Below are 17,535 nucleotides of genomic sequence, written 5' to 3'. Positions count from 1 at the left end.
ACACTTCTAAATGCAAAGTCCAGCGGGTTTCTTGTGTGAGGAGGGCTACGGGACAGAGGTGGACAACTTTTATTTGGGTCAGGGTGCTGTGGGGTACTTTTTACATTGTTCTGTGCTTTCATTTTCAGGCAGCTAAGTAGACAGGACAAAAAAAAATCTGCATGTTGTTTTCTTTTTCTTGCCCACAGGAGAGAAAACACAGGTTGTGTTTAAACATATATTTGCAAAATTACTAATAATAATAATAAAAAAGTTAATGCACATAAAATTTGAAGTTGCATTTTTTTTTGTTTCTGAAACAACAGGGCACCCACCAGAGGTACTATTCTATATTGATGCACACGACGTTTTAATAGGTCAGAAATACAGTGTCGCATTTGTTATATACATTCTCCTGGAGGCCATTTCTGTTTTCGCTCCGTTTGCATGCTTTACTTTATTAAAGCCTGGTGCATATTAACACTGTAAAGATATGATCGACAACTGCTTTTTATAAAATTAATTTGACATTTCAATATATATACATCCTCTCAGTCCTTTTGTTTTTCTTCAACAATGCTAAACTTAAGAAAAAAAATTAACAAGCTTATAGTATCATTCAAATTTAATATCCAGTCAAACGTGTCCATATATATATATATATATATATATATATATATATATATATTATATATATATATATATATTTATCAGTGTCTTGTTGATGTATTTTAATACTTTCAAAGAAATCCTTGCAGCCGATCCCTTGAAAAAAAATGACACATCTGAGAGTTTAACTTATCTTTTTCCTTAAGGTTCTTTCTTACTGTCCAGCTATAATATGTCTCTGAAGAAAGGATGGTTCCCATACAGCATATATATCTGCATATATATACATCACACGGGTCTGTCCACCGCATACTGACACGCACTGAGATTGGATCCTGGGTTTTGAACACTGGCATATCCAAAACTAGAGTGCTGCTTGGCTTTGAGTCTAAGGCTTGCCAGACTGGAGTTACATGTGTCCCTGTAGACATAGGGGGGTGTTGGAGGGGCGTAGGGGCAGGCTGATGTTGGCACGGCTGAATTCAGAGAGGGGTTGCTCAAGTTGTTCAGGTTATTCAAGCTGTTGAGACTGGAGCCTGGCACCCCGGTGACAGCAGAGGGAACCATACTTGAGGACATACTCATAGAAGAAATGGAGTTGGGTGTGGAAAACATACTCTGTGAGGATAAAGGGTTGACATTCATAGAGTTGAAGAAAGGGAAACTCTTTGTGGAGAGAGAGGCCGAGGTCAGGCCCTTGGCTGCCCAGTTGTTGTAGGAATAGCCTGGGTACATGTCGTCATAAGGTTGCATGAGCCCATTGAACTGAGGCCCAAAACCATTTTTGCACAGCTCTGCTTGCTGGTTCCTCTCTCTTTTTCTCCATTTAGCTCTGCGGTTCTTGAACCAAACCTGCAAGTAAATATAACACCCAGGTCACATGTGTTCCACAGTTTGCACGTGTCACACAAAAACATCCCATGTCTTAAATTAGATACACACTATAAGATTATCTGTTCAATTCAATCTGGCTGATTGGAACGAAAATCTGGTAGTGTATGGGAGCATATGACAATCGACCATTTGCTCACAAAGATGCAAAACGGACACAAAAGGTCTTTCGGACAAATTAATTAAATCAAACGGATTTAAACAATTTTTAAGAACTGCCATTTTTGTCTGTTTTCCAGTGTTTGGGAACAAATGGTCGATTGTCATTTGCTCCCATACATTACCAGATGTTCGTTCCAATCAGCCAGATTGGACAGATACTATCTATCTATCTATCTATCTATCTATCTATCTATCTATCTATCTATCTATCTATCTATCATACTCATTATATAAGCCTAGATCATTTAACTGCAAGTCTACGTTTTCCTTTATACACTCCATTAAATCAAATGAACCTGTAGATGCAACCAGGACAGAAAACTCAATAAATAATTCAGAATAAACGAATTTGAGTTAAGAGGTCATGGAAAAAGTGGGACATAGATATGTCATAATAACCACTAACTTAACATTATGAAAGCAAGCCCTGCATCAAGCATTATAGAAGATAGATCGCTCCCTGAAAACAAAACAAAAAAAACAGTGCTCGCTGTATTTCTTTGTGAGACATCATTAGGTTTGTCAAGTGAGCAGCAAGCCTTTTTTCAGGCAGGATAGCGAACAAATGTTTGGTATGAGACCTCTAGAGATCCTCTCTGTGCTAATCTGCAGTGACTGAAAGAAACTTCTGACCCAACTTGTCCTCTCTGGCTTGTTGGCAAGACTTGACTTTTAACTAAGTGCTACAATAAGATCCCTGAGTCCTCCCTGCAGACAATGGAGAAATCTGCAATACACATCCTGGGTGTCTGAATTGTCAGTCACCCTCCCGCAGAGAGAGTTTGTGTATTGGAGCAGTCCCATAGTCTCCCCTGTTTACACAAATCATGTTGTACATTACAGATCGCTGTTAACTGTACCATTAATCCCTCGCACTCAATTGACAAGAACCACATTAGGCAGTCTTTAGATTCCCAAAATGTTGCTAATTTGAGCTGAAAAGATATAATGGATCCGCCCTGATAACACACTCCTGTCTCCATGAAAGACTTTGCTGCAATTATACTGCACCTTTCAACTTTAGGAATAAAATGTTGTGTTATATTATTCTTAGTATTATTTTTTATTTAAATTGTATGAACATGTTATTTTTCCACTGGATCATCGACAATCATTTCTAAGTATTTTTAAATTTGATCACAGCCCCATAACATGCAGAACTAGGTGTAACCTTTAGGTATCATTCATTCTTTATTATTACAGGCCTTGCGTAACACTATCTAAGATATTGTTTCCAAATTTTACGATTACTATGTTAATATTTGAGGCTACTTTGCCCCTGACACAAATGACTTAACCAACAAAGTTAAGAAACGACACACAAATTGTGTTCAAGGCTGTTTTTTATCCACAAGCCTATATTTTAGGTGCTATAAATCTTATCTTTCCAAGCCAGAGATTATATGCACCCTGGTTGGGTTTGCTCAGCAAGCATAACTCCTGAAATCAGTCTAGCACGGCTAAAGTATAATTTACCAGACACACACTAATATTTCTTTCTCTTTGAACGTGTGTAAGATTACAAATATCAGTTTTAAGCAGTAAAATTCACATATGGTGGAAACAATCCAGTTGTGTTTCTCCCAAGAGGCAACTTAAAGACGTTTTAAATTTGGAAATTCCACATAATTATGAATTTATATTCTGCTTGTCGCACAGATGTTTCAAAGCGCATTAATTGCAACGTAGCTATAGAGTATGAAACGGGATTATTTGAATGAAGCAATCTTTGACTTTAAACACTGGGTTTATTTTATGCCTCGTGCGTGTGATATTACATATTTTTATTACATATTCTATTGGCTCTCAGCAGGAATTTAAATCTCAAGAGCAGAAGTGGTGGACATAACTATAATTCCCAGAGCGAGTATAAATTAAATTGCATAATTTGAAGTGCGTTAAATGCTGCATTTATCAATACGCATTTATCTATTAAATACGGCAATAATTTTTTTAGCACACTTTCTAAGGAGCTCTATGCTAATCGATTGCATTTTCACTGGTGATGTGTATAATATATATATATATATATATATATTATACACACACATATATTATGTGTATATGTATATATATATATATATATATATATATATATATATATACATATATATATACGCACACACACACACATATCTGACACTGTAAAGTGCTGTGTGCCATGGTTAGTTAGTATTTTATGTATGCTGCCTAGGCCACTGATGACTGATGTGTTAGTAGTTGTACTTACCCTGACTCTGGCCTCAGTGAGGTTGGTCCACACAGCGATTTCTTCCCTGGTGGACATGTCAGGATAGCGGTTCCTCTGGAAAGTGGCCTCTAATTCTTGTAGTTGTTGGCTAGTGAAATGGGTCCTCTGTCTGCGCTGTCTCTTCTTCTTAGAGGGGTCATCAGCGCTGGTATCGTCATTTTTACTTTGGTGATTCTTGTCCTTATCTGCAGAAACAAATATACACATTATTCATTTTTCCTCTAGCAATCGAAGAAGCGTAGAGTAAATACGAATAAAAATACTGCAGACAGTGGCTAATGAGTTTTGCCCTTTTGGCCTGGTGTGGCACCCAGAGGGTTCTTGTACAAATCCTGTAAATCCTCAATACCTTAGGGCTGTAGATTGTTCTCCCCTGGCTGGGACTAGATCAGAAATGCTACAGAGATTTATTAAAACAGAATAACCTAAGTTCTTTCTAAGATCTGCTTAAATAAATAAACAGCTCTGTGCCCTAATTATGCAGCTGCAGTTAGAAATCACCCGCGCAGCAAGCTCATTCTGCTATATTCATTTAGCTGCAGTCATTTTGATGTGTTTATTGTGCCAGGGTAATCCTTTCTAATTTATTTCCCCAATTATCTGCAGTTTTTTATACCTAGAAAGGAGCACAGTTATTATGAGTCAGATGTCCAATGAACAGCAATGCACATAGAATTAGTTGACTCACTATTTATGATAAGTTGTAGTAATTAGCTACTTATTAAAATGTATACTACGGCTGTAGAATAGGATACATAATTTCATATCACAGAACACAATCTTTCTCCAGGAGATGTGAATAGACATCTATTGAGCTTTTATTATCAGCAATATTTTATCAGCATTTCATTGTATAGCGCCAGCATAGTCAACAACGCTCTACAATGTTTATTGTAATTAATTTACTTGCAACTATAGATATAAATGACATCTAGTTGCACAAATTAGCAAGAAATATAACATATCTTACATAATAATGCGCAGGTTTCTGCAAGATGCAAAAGTTAAATAATTCACAAATGACTTATAACAAAAATAACACATAACGATACCTGGCATGAACGTACGTTAATATATAAAAAATAAAATCGCTGCACTCTCTGAAGAATATAATGGAGAGTTTTATTTTAAAGAGCTATTGGTAGAGGGTGTATTGTAAGTCTATGGCACTTATGTGAGTGCGTGGTCTGGGACAATTCTTACCTGCAGCCTCTGGGCTGGAGGTGTCTGATATTGTATGGACCTCCAGCCTCTGCTTGCACTCTCCAGAGCGTTGCCCCAGTGAGGAAGCCATGGATACAAGAGTCACTGCCTGATGATGGGAAGAGGCTGAAGCCAGTTTACTCCCGGTCAAATGATCCAAATGTAAAGGGTCTTTCATAGAGTTCATCGATCAGGTGTGTATAAGAGAGCAAGCTTCCCAAAGATATCCAAGACAGATAGATAAAAAAAAATGTTCTCGAGATTACAAGGGAAAAATCCTCAATAGACTGCAATGAGATTCAATTCCACTGTGTGTCCAACTGGTGGCACCAAAATATAGATATAAGTACTAAGCAGCAGCACAGGCTGGGTGGAATAGTTTCAGCAAGTCACTTGTTAAGTGCAGGCTTAAGGAGCCTTATTTTTAAGTCCTGCTGAGTCCACTACAGTCATTAAGCAGATATTACTTTCTGTTCCTCCTTCTCTCTGGTACAAGAGACACTGGAAGTTAGTAGGACTGGTGTAGAAAGGATCTTCTACTGAGCTACCAAGCAGTGCATGGTGTAGCTATATGGGTTGACATTAGGGATATCATATGAGGTGCCAGTGGGAAGCAACACCACTGTATCCAACAGCAAGATGCTGATCCCATGCACTGTCTCCAGCACAGGGCTGCACTTTCACAAGTGACAATGGAGATTCAGCAGTGGCTCAGTCGCTTCCCTGTTTGACTAACATCTTAAAACCAGAGATTTGTCCTTCCCAACTCCCTGACGTCACTCACACCCCCCCCTTCATCTGTACTCCCAGCACTACGCGTCATAGCCAATCACAGGCTTCCTCTTCTACCTAGCTCGCTGACGTCACCCACACTCCCCACTCCACTCTGCCAGCACTCCCAGCCCTATGCGACACAGCCAATCACAGGCTCCCTCCGCTAGCCGCTCGCTGACGGGGCTACCGTAATTATAGACACCAATCCGCATAATAACAGGGCGGGCCTACAGCCTGACTTCTTTATGTCAGGGAACTACTCGGCAGTGTAGATGAACTATAGGAGGCTCTCAGAATTAGCCATAGAAAATTGATCTAACAGATTCGTGCCCGAAATTAATTACTCATTAAACATATAATAACAATACATTATTTGGCATTCAACAATACATTAGTATGATGATATTTAAATTATATATATATATATATATATACACTTTATAGAAAACAGCCAATCCGCACAGTGTATTCAACGCTGTTGATTGTAATAGATATGCAAAGTAAAAACTGATCCACACATACAGGACATATACGTTCTGGATTACTATATTAAGTCACATTGTGAATCTAATACCTATTTACGTTTATATATGTCTATGGATCCATGACAGCTAAACTTGCCATAAATACTGACATTGAACAGCTAAAAAGCAGCAGAGATCAAGAAGGCGGATTGGGTCCTGATAGCTCAGTATCTGACCTTTTTCACACGAGGTTTGTGTATTTATACAGACATGTAACGACAGCGCGGAATTCCAGCATAATATCCTCTGACAACTTTATGCGCTTAGCTCTGGGGGGAAATATTTCCTTTTTTATGCAGCTCAATTTTGTATTTAATTTTCCATTTATGTACATTGCGCTACATTGAGATGTCTGCCAATCCCCAGCATCGCACATATCTATGTCTGCAGCCCGTCTCACTCCCCTCCCCATCTGTCACTTACACCGACAAACAACTTTATCGGGATATATGTCACAATTATAATGCAACCAGTTTAGTATGTTCACAGATCAACATCCATCAATCTTATCTCTTTTTAATCTATTTCGTATATATCGATCTCTCTCCTATCTATCTATCTATCTATCTATCTATCTATCTATCTATCTATCTATCTATCTATCTATCTATCTATCTATCATTTTGTATTTCTCATCTATCTATCTATCTATCTATCTATCTATCTATCTATCTATCTATCTATCTATCTATCTATCTATCTATCTATCTATCTCTATCTCTATCTACGAGTATGCCTACAGAAATAAAATCACCTTCAATTAATTTGGATTCTTTTCATTATCTTCCGCTGGAATGACGCGTTTTATCCCTGAGGTTTCTCTCAGACCCCACAGCGTTGGATACAGACAATGCTCTTACGTGTGTAGTGCCTTTTAATCTGATAAGACTCTAATTTGCTTAAGTCTTTTAAATAGGGGTTTAGATTGGTCCTAGCCGTATTCTTATTGAATTCCCTTTAATTCCCACCAGATCATAAAGTATATGTGTAAAGTAAATATTTCCAGTTTCTGCACTACAGTTGATGACCTATAACTAAGTCAATATGAATTTGGATCAATCTTTGACTATTTGTTTATTAAGTATATCTGTCCTGTGACAGGAGTGGGTGGTGTGATCACGGGGGGAGGGCCCTTGCGGTGGAAAAGAAATGAGAGGAGTGAAATAATTTACATGAAAACTGTCTATGCAAGATCATTGTAATATATAGGACGCATATGAAGATATTAACATTTACATAGGGGCTATGTAAATAAGACGACCACTATATAAATACATTAATTAACATTGTCTTTCTTTGAAGTAGACGATCTTTCAGGGTATGACGTTTCTACTGTTATGCTTAATTGTACACTCTTCTGTCCAGGGCCCAGTTTTACAATGATAGTTATTTAGATTTTTTTAGACGCTTTCTGCAAATTAATATGTATATGTAAGTAAAGATAATTATATCAAGTAAAACATAATTTTGAATTACATTTTAAAAAAATCCACAGTATACTGGAGTCATTTAGGATTATGCATGTGAATAAGAAATTGGGGAAAGGAATAAAATCTGCGGTGTGATAGGATTTGAATGTATACTCTAAGGAGGTTAATACTTAAGTAACTTTGTAACTAACAGCATAATTCATACTGGGCAAAACTGTGTCAAATACAATAAACAAACTTCTACAAATGTGATATGTATACCAAAGCGTCATTACTCTGCCCTCCTACATATACACAGAGCTGTCAGAGACTACGGGGCTCAGCATTAATATTGTTCTTATTAACAGACCATTTTATTTTAGATACGTGCATACACTACTATGACACATACATGCATGCTAAACATATAAAGTGTTGAATATTTAAGTATATTCTAATTTCCTTCTTACAAATGTGTCCTCAGTCCTGCCATCTTCAATGACTGGTGACCGCATTAAATATTTCTTAGAATAGATATTGCTTAATTAATGGTATTTTCATGAAGATAATAAACATGAAATATTGTCAAAAATGGAGGCCAAAAACCAACAAACTATTGTCGACTATATCATTTTGGAAATATAGGGTGGAGCTGAAATGAATACATACACACTAATAAGCCAATTATGTTTTATTGTGTAATAGCAGTAATAAAGTAATGTTACCCTGTACTTGAAAACTAAAATACTCTTCTTTTTTTTTATAAGATACTATATTTATTCATATTACTATAGCCTGCTGTGACATAGTCATACATTTTGTAGCCAGATAATATGCATCACATAGATAAAATTATTCGTACTTAACCATATCTGCAATTCAATTTTAGCATTTAAAGAAAATTAAAAATGATAAATCATGAAAGGCGCTGCAGAAGATTAGTGAATGATTATATTTTATATATAATAGTAATGTCATCTGATTTGGGACCTGCTAGATTTTCTTACATTACAATAAAATGTATATATTTACTCTTTATAATGCATACATTATGTGTAATAATAATAATAATAATAATAATAATAATAATAACAGTAATAAATTGAAAAGATCTGCGAATTATATTTATTGAATAAATTGCATACAAAACAAATGCAGCGCATAATCATGCCAAACAGCTTTATAATGATACATGGGTAGGAATATGTATCTAATTAACATGTTTTTAGTTTTGTGAGATATGCAATTACCATTGTGTATATTTTACAAAACTACAGACGTGTTTTCCTAATCACACCCTTGAATGTCCTACTAATTTCCGATAATGTCCTTGGTTTGTTTCCCGTGTGAGAACTTTAGAAACCTTTAAAACAGCCGATAGCACAAACTTTGTTCAATTAAGATAATCACTTACAGAAATCATATTCTTAGACCATATATTAGCCAGTCATTTTGTGATCCCCATACCCTACCCATCATAGCCCAATATTTATGGTGCCAGAACTTACATAAACTGTATATTGGAATTATTTTTCATTCAAAATGTTCCATTTACATTATGTATTATTCGGAAAGACATTAACTCCAGAAACAGAAACGCAGGTGCAGATTTTGACCATTTTTTCATTTGAGACATTTGCACAAACAATAATTATATAATTTATTAAACAGTAATTGGACATGAGGACGAGTGATTTAAGATGATATAACGTGGCACTATTGAAGGCTGAAAGAAGGCAGCTGATAGCTGATGCTCCAGGTTAATGTAGTGCCTGTTGCCCTTTGTACAGCCCAAATGTCATTTATACAGTTTATTGGCATAATATTCCCTTAATAGATAAATTGATGCTGGTGGGGCCTCTGTTACCTGATAACATTGTCTTTCACTCTTCCACATATCGTGGATTACTGCTCATTCTCCTAGATGGAGAGCCATTAATTACCATTCAGTCAATATTAGGTAAAAGACAATGCTTTTTACATAGGATTAAGCAGACATCACATTGTTCCATTAGTATATTCCTGCTCACGGAAAAAGCTTTGCTTGTACATTTCTTGTTCCCCCGAGTCATCCCAGCTACTCTGCATATATTATTGGTAAGCAGGAGAGAAGAAGAAAACAGCTAACACCAAATAAGTTTTACTGAGACACTTACAGACAAGGCTGGCAAAGCAGCCACACTATGTTTCTAATTAGATCGGCATTAATTAATGTTAGTTAAATAACCGCTCAGCGGAGAGATCAGTATTCTTCTTTTCCAGTGCACAGAAATTTAAGGCTATGTGATTAAATATGTAAATAAGGAAAACATTATAAGCAGCAGGCAAGACCATTCCTTTCTCCATTCTCAACTGTGAATTGAATTACATTTATTGCCATTCATCTAGTTACACATTTCTAAACGACGTGTGATGGAAACCTTATTACATTAGGTTCACTTATTTGAAATATAAATTACTTTCAAAATATAAAAACTATAAAACAGCACAAATAGGGCAAGACAAACAAACATGCATACAAAACCAGCCTAGATATTGCACAGAAAAACGAAGAGCAAAATAAGTGTTTTCTTTAATCTCTAGTCAAAAACAAAATAATATAGCAACATTGAATTTCACGGCACCTAATGAAGTCTATAAAATGCTCCATGTATGCATAAAATCTCACAACTCTTGTTGCATAAAGTATAGGATAGAATCGCCTCTGAATATAATAGAACACGATTACAGAGTGGCAGGGGCGGTGTATACGGACGCGTGGGCACCACCTTACCCAATAATATGCGTGACTAATAATTTAGCACAACCACCTACAATCCCATATACATATGCAAAACTACATTTGCAAGTCAAATGCCCAAATACAGAATCGACGCTGCCATTTCTTATTGAAACATAATTTTTTAACGTTCGTGCTGAGATAAAAACATTTATTATTACGGGCTTTTTTTTCCATGCCAAGTAGTGTATTGGCACAAAAATAAAAAAAATGTGTAGTGATTGAGATTTTAACACAAAGAGAATATTATATGTTCTACAATAATCATGTGCTATAAGACATGGTTCTGAACAAAACAACATTATTTGTTTTTTGTATACAGTAGAAAGTAAAAGTCATGTCATGTAACATATGGAATATCACATTTTAAACGTAGCTGGTAGGATTATTCTTTCCTGCAATGAACCCATAAATTTATAGCGAAGACCAATCTTTAGAGCCGTGTACTGTGATTAAGACCACCTGTCCATTTGAAGGGGGACATTGTTATTCCCCACCGTACAAATGAATAGAGCCGCAGCACAGGAGGGGAGCCTCAGCTGACTTCCACAGCAACAGCGATAGCATAATACAAATAAGTTACTAGCTGTCTTTAAAACGGCTGCTCTTATTTATATGCCACAAGATGGGAATAAAATAGTGACTTGGGTAAAAAGTTAATAATAGTCCTCTTTTCCTCAGAACAATCAAGCAATCATCTTAAGCCTGTTTGTTTCTATGAAGTTTAGAATTTTAAACACAAAATAAATAAGTCAGTGCATAAATAAGAACTCTATAACTTGATTGTCATATGGCTATATTATCTAGAAGCGACTCCAGTTGCTGCTATGTCAATGACGTTCTTATAGTGAGGTTCACCAATAGTTAGCAGTTTTTAGATAATTGTGTAATATAGACATGTCATTTTGATATGAGATTATCCAATTAATTGTGCCCAATTTATTCCATGAGGACAACTTTGGATATGTAGATCATTGCATTTTTAGAATTATTCATAGAACTACAACGTTTGCTTGTGCTATAAAAATAAAAAAATAAAAAAAATAAACAAATCAAAACAAAACAAAACAAAAGACATCTATAAGACCGAAAACCTGCAACAAGACCACTTCTCTAGAACCGACAGGGTACGTCCCCACGTATCATCACTACACCGGTCTGACGGCAGAGGGCGCCTTAGGATCATAACTGAGAGACCTGCTGCTTCGCCTAGAGAGCAGGCCCAGACTTCTAGCAAGACTGGTAAGTTATAGTTAATAAACTACTGTATATCACTGCTTTCTTTATCCCCTTAGCTCAATAAATTATATTATTGTATTCTCCTACCCATACTATTTTTCTTAACTAACTGCTAATAACTAACAAGTGTACCAGGAATTATATATCCTGATTTTTAACTAATACTGGGTAGAGAATGTAGCGTTCCAGAGAACTTGGTTGGAGTGATGGGTTGATTCGGGTGATGAGGCAATGCACAGTGTTATAATTTTAGAGGGGAACACTCGAGTCTTATTAAATGATGGGGGAAGTAATTTACCCATACTTAAAACATTACCATCTCGGGCAGACTGTGTGATTTTCCTATCAGACCAATGTGGCTATTAAAACATATAACCGCTTACACTATGACGTAGTGTGCCAAACAGCTTCCCTGTTTCTTTCCTGCAGATTTCTGTACCCTCTGTAGCAGAGAAATCACCTTTCTTCATATCAGGTTCCTAAAGAGACACTTCACTGCTGAGGGCTGAACTCCTGATTTCAGAAAGGAGATTTAGACATGGGGCTTACTACAGGAGGTGGGGGGCAATCCTCTTTCACAGTCTGGGGTACTGTACTCTCCTCCTAAGTATTACTAGGTCCAGGCGATCGTTTCATTCGTTTTCTTCTTCTTAGTAAAAGTTTGAATTTTGTCATTTTCAGATCGACTTGAGTCTACATTCGTATTCTAAGGACAGCAGTTTAATTCATATTGGTACAAACAATAAAACAAAATAAGCTTTACCCAATTGGACACAGGCCGCCACCAGCTTGCGACAGTTAGACTCCATTACTGCGTGTACTGATTATCTCTTCGTCTGAAAAATATTGTAAATGGAAGAAACTCTCATTATTAATTATATATCTGTTTTAAGTAAGACAATATAGTATGTCCATAAAACAATATCTATCTATCTATCTATCTATCTATCTATCTATCTATCTATCTATCTATCTATCTATATGATAATAATAATAATAATAATAATAATAATAATAATAATAATAATAATTATTATCTATCTTTTGTTTGGTACAACCTTAATCTGCACAAATACAGGCAGCATTGTGCATTTTTTCTAATTTGTTTCATAATAATTACATAAAATTGCAGCATAAAAATACAAGTATATATCCACGCATTTCCAGTTTATGTTGTACTAGCATTTCAATATAAAGTGCAAACTAAGGACAAAATGGAGATTTGTTCAGATTCAAAATGATAGTTACAAGAAACACACACACACACACACACACACACACACACACACACACACACACACACACACACACACACACACACACACACACACACACACACACTCTCTCTCTCTCTCTCTCTCTCTCTCTCTCTCTCTCTCTCTCTCTCTCTCTATACACACCACTATATAGAGGTAGATTACAGTGTTTATAATGTTGTCAAACTATATATTTATAGTGTTATCTAGTAACCTTTATTTGAATCTATCTATCTATCTATCTATCTATCTATCTATCTATCTATCTATCTATCTATCTATCTATCTATCTATCTATCTATCTGTCTGTCTGTCTGTCTGTCTGTCTGTCTGTCTATCTATCTATCTATCTATCTATCTATCTATCTATCTATCTATCTATCTATCTGTAAAATCAGTTATTATTGGAGACTTCCTGCAATTTCCCGAACCTTAGAGATCTGCTTCTCATCATTCATTAATGTCATTATATTCCAGGAAAACATTAGCTAATTATAAAAAGCGCGATCAATTCCATTAGTCAGCGGTGGCGCATTCGTTAAATTACATTTCAATTAATGAGGGATCACCTAGGTGAGATACCGGCCTACAGATGCCGTTGGATGGCGTTATTCAGCGATGTGTGCAGGAACAATGGAAGCTATTACGGTGTGCTGCACTAAATACATATACATTGATATCTTGCACACACAGCTATATGCACACTCTGACTGTTGCTATAGCTTGGCACTGTAATTCTTGTCACAACAACGCCACATGTAATACTTATTGTTTCTTGATGTGTTAATGATTTAAATTAATTACGATGAGGTTAATAATTGTGCCATTGCTTTTTTTGTGGTGTAACAATTAAATGGAATGGTGATCTGTCACTCCCACCTCAACAGGCAGCAGACTTTATATATTTACTATTTTCAGTTCCCCTTCTAGACTGTGATGCTTCAGGATTTTCCCATATTTGTGCCAATGAGGAGCAGAAGTTTGGCTGCCCCACATGTCTATGATTCTGCAGTAAAATCGCAGGATTAGTGCCTGATTGAGATGTCTGTTCGTGAGATATTACAAAATTCATTATCACATCTCTCTGCTAACTCGATATGAAGTAACACAGATGGGATTTTATTAGCCCAGGATTGGAATGTTTACTTATGATAATTTCAGAGGAAATTTGCATGTCATCATCTCTAATCTTTTTTCTCCTTTAATGTCTGCACTGGGTGAATAATTACTTGATGTCTGGATTGATGCATATTTTTAACCCGGATCTGCGGCCTAATTCTTACTATGACCATTTTTTATTTTACATTATGGCCCACCATATCTTTGACAGAGTTGTATATTTTGCCATTGAATATTGAAAATTGCGCGTGTTTTGTAGAAAAGTAACATTATTTTATGTCCTTACAATATTTACATACACACATATGTGCAATATACATATTTTGGACAGGCTTAATTTCTCTGCTCCTTCAGTAGACACGCATTAAACATTTTTTTATGTGATGACGCTTTGCAGGTATAGCAGATATAATGATATAATAGGGGAAAGAACGAACGCAAATCATGCATTTTGAAAGTATATATATATATATATATATATATATATATATATATATATAGTGTGTGTGTGTGTGTGTGTGTGTGTGTGTGTATGAATGTAGTAAACATATTCGAGAAAACACACTAATTCAGGCAATAAATTATATATTAACATATAATATATTATTATTACAGTTACTTAAATTTAAAAAGATTTACAGAATCAGACGCTCATGATAGAACTATAGATAGACATGCATAAGTTAGATATTAAAAATATACAAAGGCATGTGATTGAAAACTGAATTCGACACACACACACACACACACACACACACACACACACACACACACACACACACACACACACACACACACACACACACACACACACACACACACACACACACACACACACACACTATGTGTTAGATGCCTATACTCAGTTTGACATTATCAGCATGATGTTAGAGGTAACTGGTAGCAGTGTGTGGAGAGTGTGAGATCACAGATAACAGGCCTATCTGCGTACAGTACTATAGCACTATGTTGCAAACACTTGGGAATGGACCACCAACCTGCTGACCACCCTACTACTCGCCTTTACATTATTTCATCATATAATTTAAAGAATACTCTTTCATGCTTCATTGACAAACGCACAACTCAGTCCTGTATCCCAGTATCCCAGCTGTCCTGAAGATGTTTGTGTGTGTGTGTGTGTATCTGTGTATGTATATATATATATATATATATATATATATATATATATATATATGTTATATAGAAAATGCCTTTTTACTGCTGTCACAGTTTTCGAAACTTATGTTTAGTGACGTTGGAGAGGTAAAGTAAAGAGAGATATTGCCATATGTAATTTCATGTCTGGGGCACATGTAAGTAATATTTCACACATATCAGTATCGTGTTAACAGTCCTCAGATCTCAAACCATCTGGACTTGCTTTGTCTTCTGTTACAAACTTGCCTGACATTGTAACACAGCGTTAGGGGAAGTGCTGGAGCTCAGTATAGACAGCACCGTACCCTCCATGCACAGTATCTGGGAACACACATTATTGTACTATCTGTAGCACCCGGGTGCACCTCATCTTACCTAATTGCAATTGTGATATTTTTAAAATAAAATATAAGCCAAGTGCGCGTGCGGTGGGGAATGATTAGGGTTGGTAGAGTTCACTAAACTATTATAAACTTTATTAATAGATTATTAGAGTAAAGGAAAGTGACAGAATCATGCGGCCTAAGTAGTTGCTGTAAGGCATACCTGCTAGCAACCCTCCCAGTAAATAGTCATACGGTATCTGCTGCTGATAAATCACGTATGGTTAGTAGGGTAGAATGATCATTTGAAGTAAAGACAGTGATTGTACATACACATGATTCTACACAGAGTTAGGCACACATGCATGATAAAAGTAGCATAGGGATTATTATGTCAGGAACCTCACTCGGTACAGGCCCAGGGTGGAAGAAATATCTGAACTTTCATGATCTCACATATTTAGATTGCAGTGAGATTGTCTATGTACTTACCGGATGGACTTGCAGGAAACCTCTGCTTCTTGCAATACAGAAATCCTCACTGCAGGCTCTGCATGTGGGATCACACAATATAAGGCGGAAAATGAAGAATCCAAAGCTAAAGAAACCAAAAGCAATGTCCCAAGTTCCTTTGGGGTTCCTGATAAGGCTGTGAGATGAGAGGTGTCTGTTCCCGGGTCTCTCTCTGTCTCTCTCTCCCTCTCTCCCTCTCTGCAGTGGGAATGGCGTGACGTCACAGAGATTCCTCCAAACTCACTCAGCAGAGCAGGAGGGGGGAGAGGGTCACACAGAGGGAGGGATGCATAGGGATCAGAGGGAGGGATGCATAGGGATCAAAGGGAAGGATGGAGAGGGATCACACAACAATCTTATCACCAGCTCAGTAGAAATAAAAAATATCAAGAAAATTGCAATAAAAACAAAGGGGAAGGCGTTTAGGACAATAAAAAGTAAAAAACAGAGACAAGTAGTGGTATGAAATGATCAATACATTTGGAATGATGCAGGTGTCCTGTTGTTACATTTAGACTAACGGTAAAATGTCATAAAATCTCATAATAACGGCCGGGATTAATTAGCGTGGAGAAAAACAATGATACTTCTTCCACAAATAACAATTACATATTTTCATATGGATAAAACTGTATGTGAAATGACTATAGAAATGTCTACATGTGACTTCCAAAGTATTTACTAAATATTTTGATGGCAGATGTTCATTAATCTATACATAGAAAATGATATATATGAGTCTGTGTGAAGAACACACACACCAATATGTTGTTAAGTATGTGTATATACACCTTTCTAATAACTTCCAGAATTCAGTTTTGTTGCTTGTGTTCAAGACAGAAATAAACCAAGTGCAGTCAGTATATTTTGATCAGTTAATATAGTTTTGAGCCGCAGATTGGGGCCGTTCTGCCGGTGCCCAGGCTGCTCCATGGAAGACTGAAGGCCAGCACTGTTAGTGTATAAAGAATGACATTAGAGAGTTCTGTAGATTAATTGTAAAAAACAAATTGCTGTCAACAATACCCAAAAGCTCGTTTAAGTACTTTTTTTTAATACTGTAGATACAACCAGCAAGTTCACCTTGGGTCACTGATAACTATTTTTTTTTTTAAATCAAGGGGCATAAAATGTGCGTACAAGAGTATTAGTAAGCAGCTGCACGTACACGGTGATCTTTATAGTGAGAAATGTAAGATTGTCATCACACACCTATATTGGAATGGGTAAATAATAATAATAATAATAATAATAATAATAATAATAATAATATTACTATCAGAAATACAGTATACTTTAAATGGAATCAACATATCAATATAAACAGTGCATTGACACTGCAG

The 17,535-nt window shown here is 36.2% G+C and overlaps 1 protein-coding gene across 2 annotated transcripts; it reads right to left on the bottom strand.

Annotated features, from left to right (window-relative positions):
• Window positions 1-694: 694 nt before the first annotated feature.
• Window positions 695-16,377, bottom strand: PITX2 (paired like homeodomain 2). Of its 2 annotated transcripts, XM_088456438.1 has the most exons (4): window positions 16,172-16,377; window positions 12,584-12,656; window positions 3,872-4,077; window positions 695-1,440 (listed from the first exon to the last, which is right to left on the bottom strand). In XM_088456438.1, exons 2-4 carry the CDS (start codon window positions 12,627-12,629, stop codon window positions 877-879), a joined length of 816 nt encoding a protein of 271 aa, XP_088312564.1. In that variant the 5' UTR covers window positions 12,630-12,656; window positions 16,172-16,377; the 3' UTR covers window positions 695-876. The 2 variants fall into 2 exon arrangements, with proteins under 2 accessions (XP_088312564.1, XP_088312563.1); XM_088456437.1 differs by lacking the exons at window positions 12,584-12,656; window positions 16,172-16,377 and adding an exon at window positions 5,096-5,825.
• Window positions 16,378-17,535: the final 1,158 nt, after the last annotated feature.

The sequence above is a fragment of the Taudactylus pleione genome, unplaced genomic scaffold (genome assembly GCF_031769625.1).
Source record: "Taudactylus pleione unplaced genomic scaffold, aTauple2 ptg000703l, whole genome shotgun sequence".
Lineage (NCBI taxonomy): Eukaryota > Metazoa > Chordata > Amphibia > Anura > Myobatrachidae > Taudactylus > Taudactylus pleione.
The sequence above is the reverse complement of the archived record's forward strand: the minus strand, read 5'-3'. Positions and strand labels throughout refer to the sequence as shown.

Excerpts from the sequence above, each read along its gene's own strand:
- PITX2 (XM_088456437.1), bottom strand. The coding sequence starts at position 5,282 with ATGAACTCTATGAAAGACCCTTTACATTTGGATCATTTGACCGGGAGT. Across the intron at positions 4,078-5,095 it reads CTCCAGCCCAGAGGCTGCAG|ATAAGGACAAGAATCACCAA; the intron begins GTAAGAATTGTC and ends TTGTTTCTGCAG. Across the intron at positions 1,441-3,871 it reads TCACTGAGGCCAGAGTCAGG|GTTTGGTTCAAGAACCGCAG; the intron begins GTAAGTACAACT and ends ATTTACTTGCAG.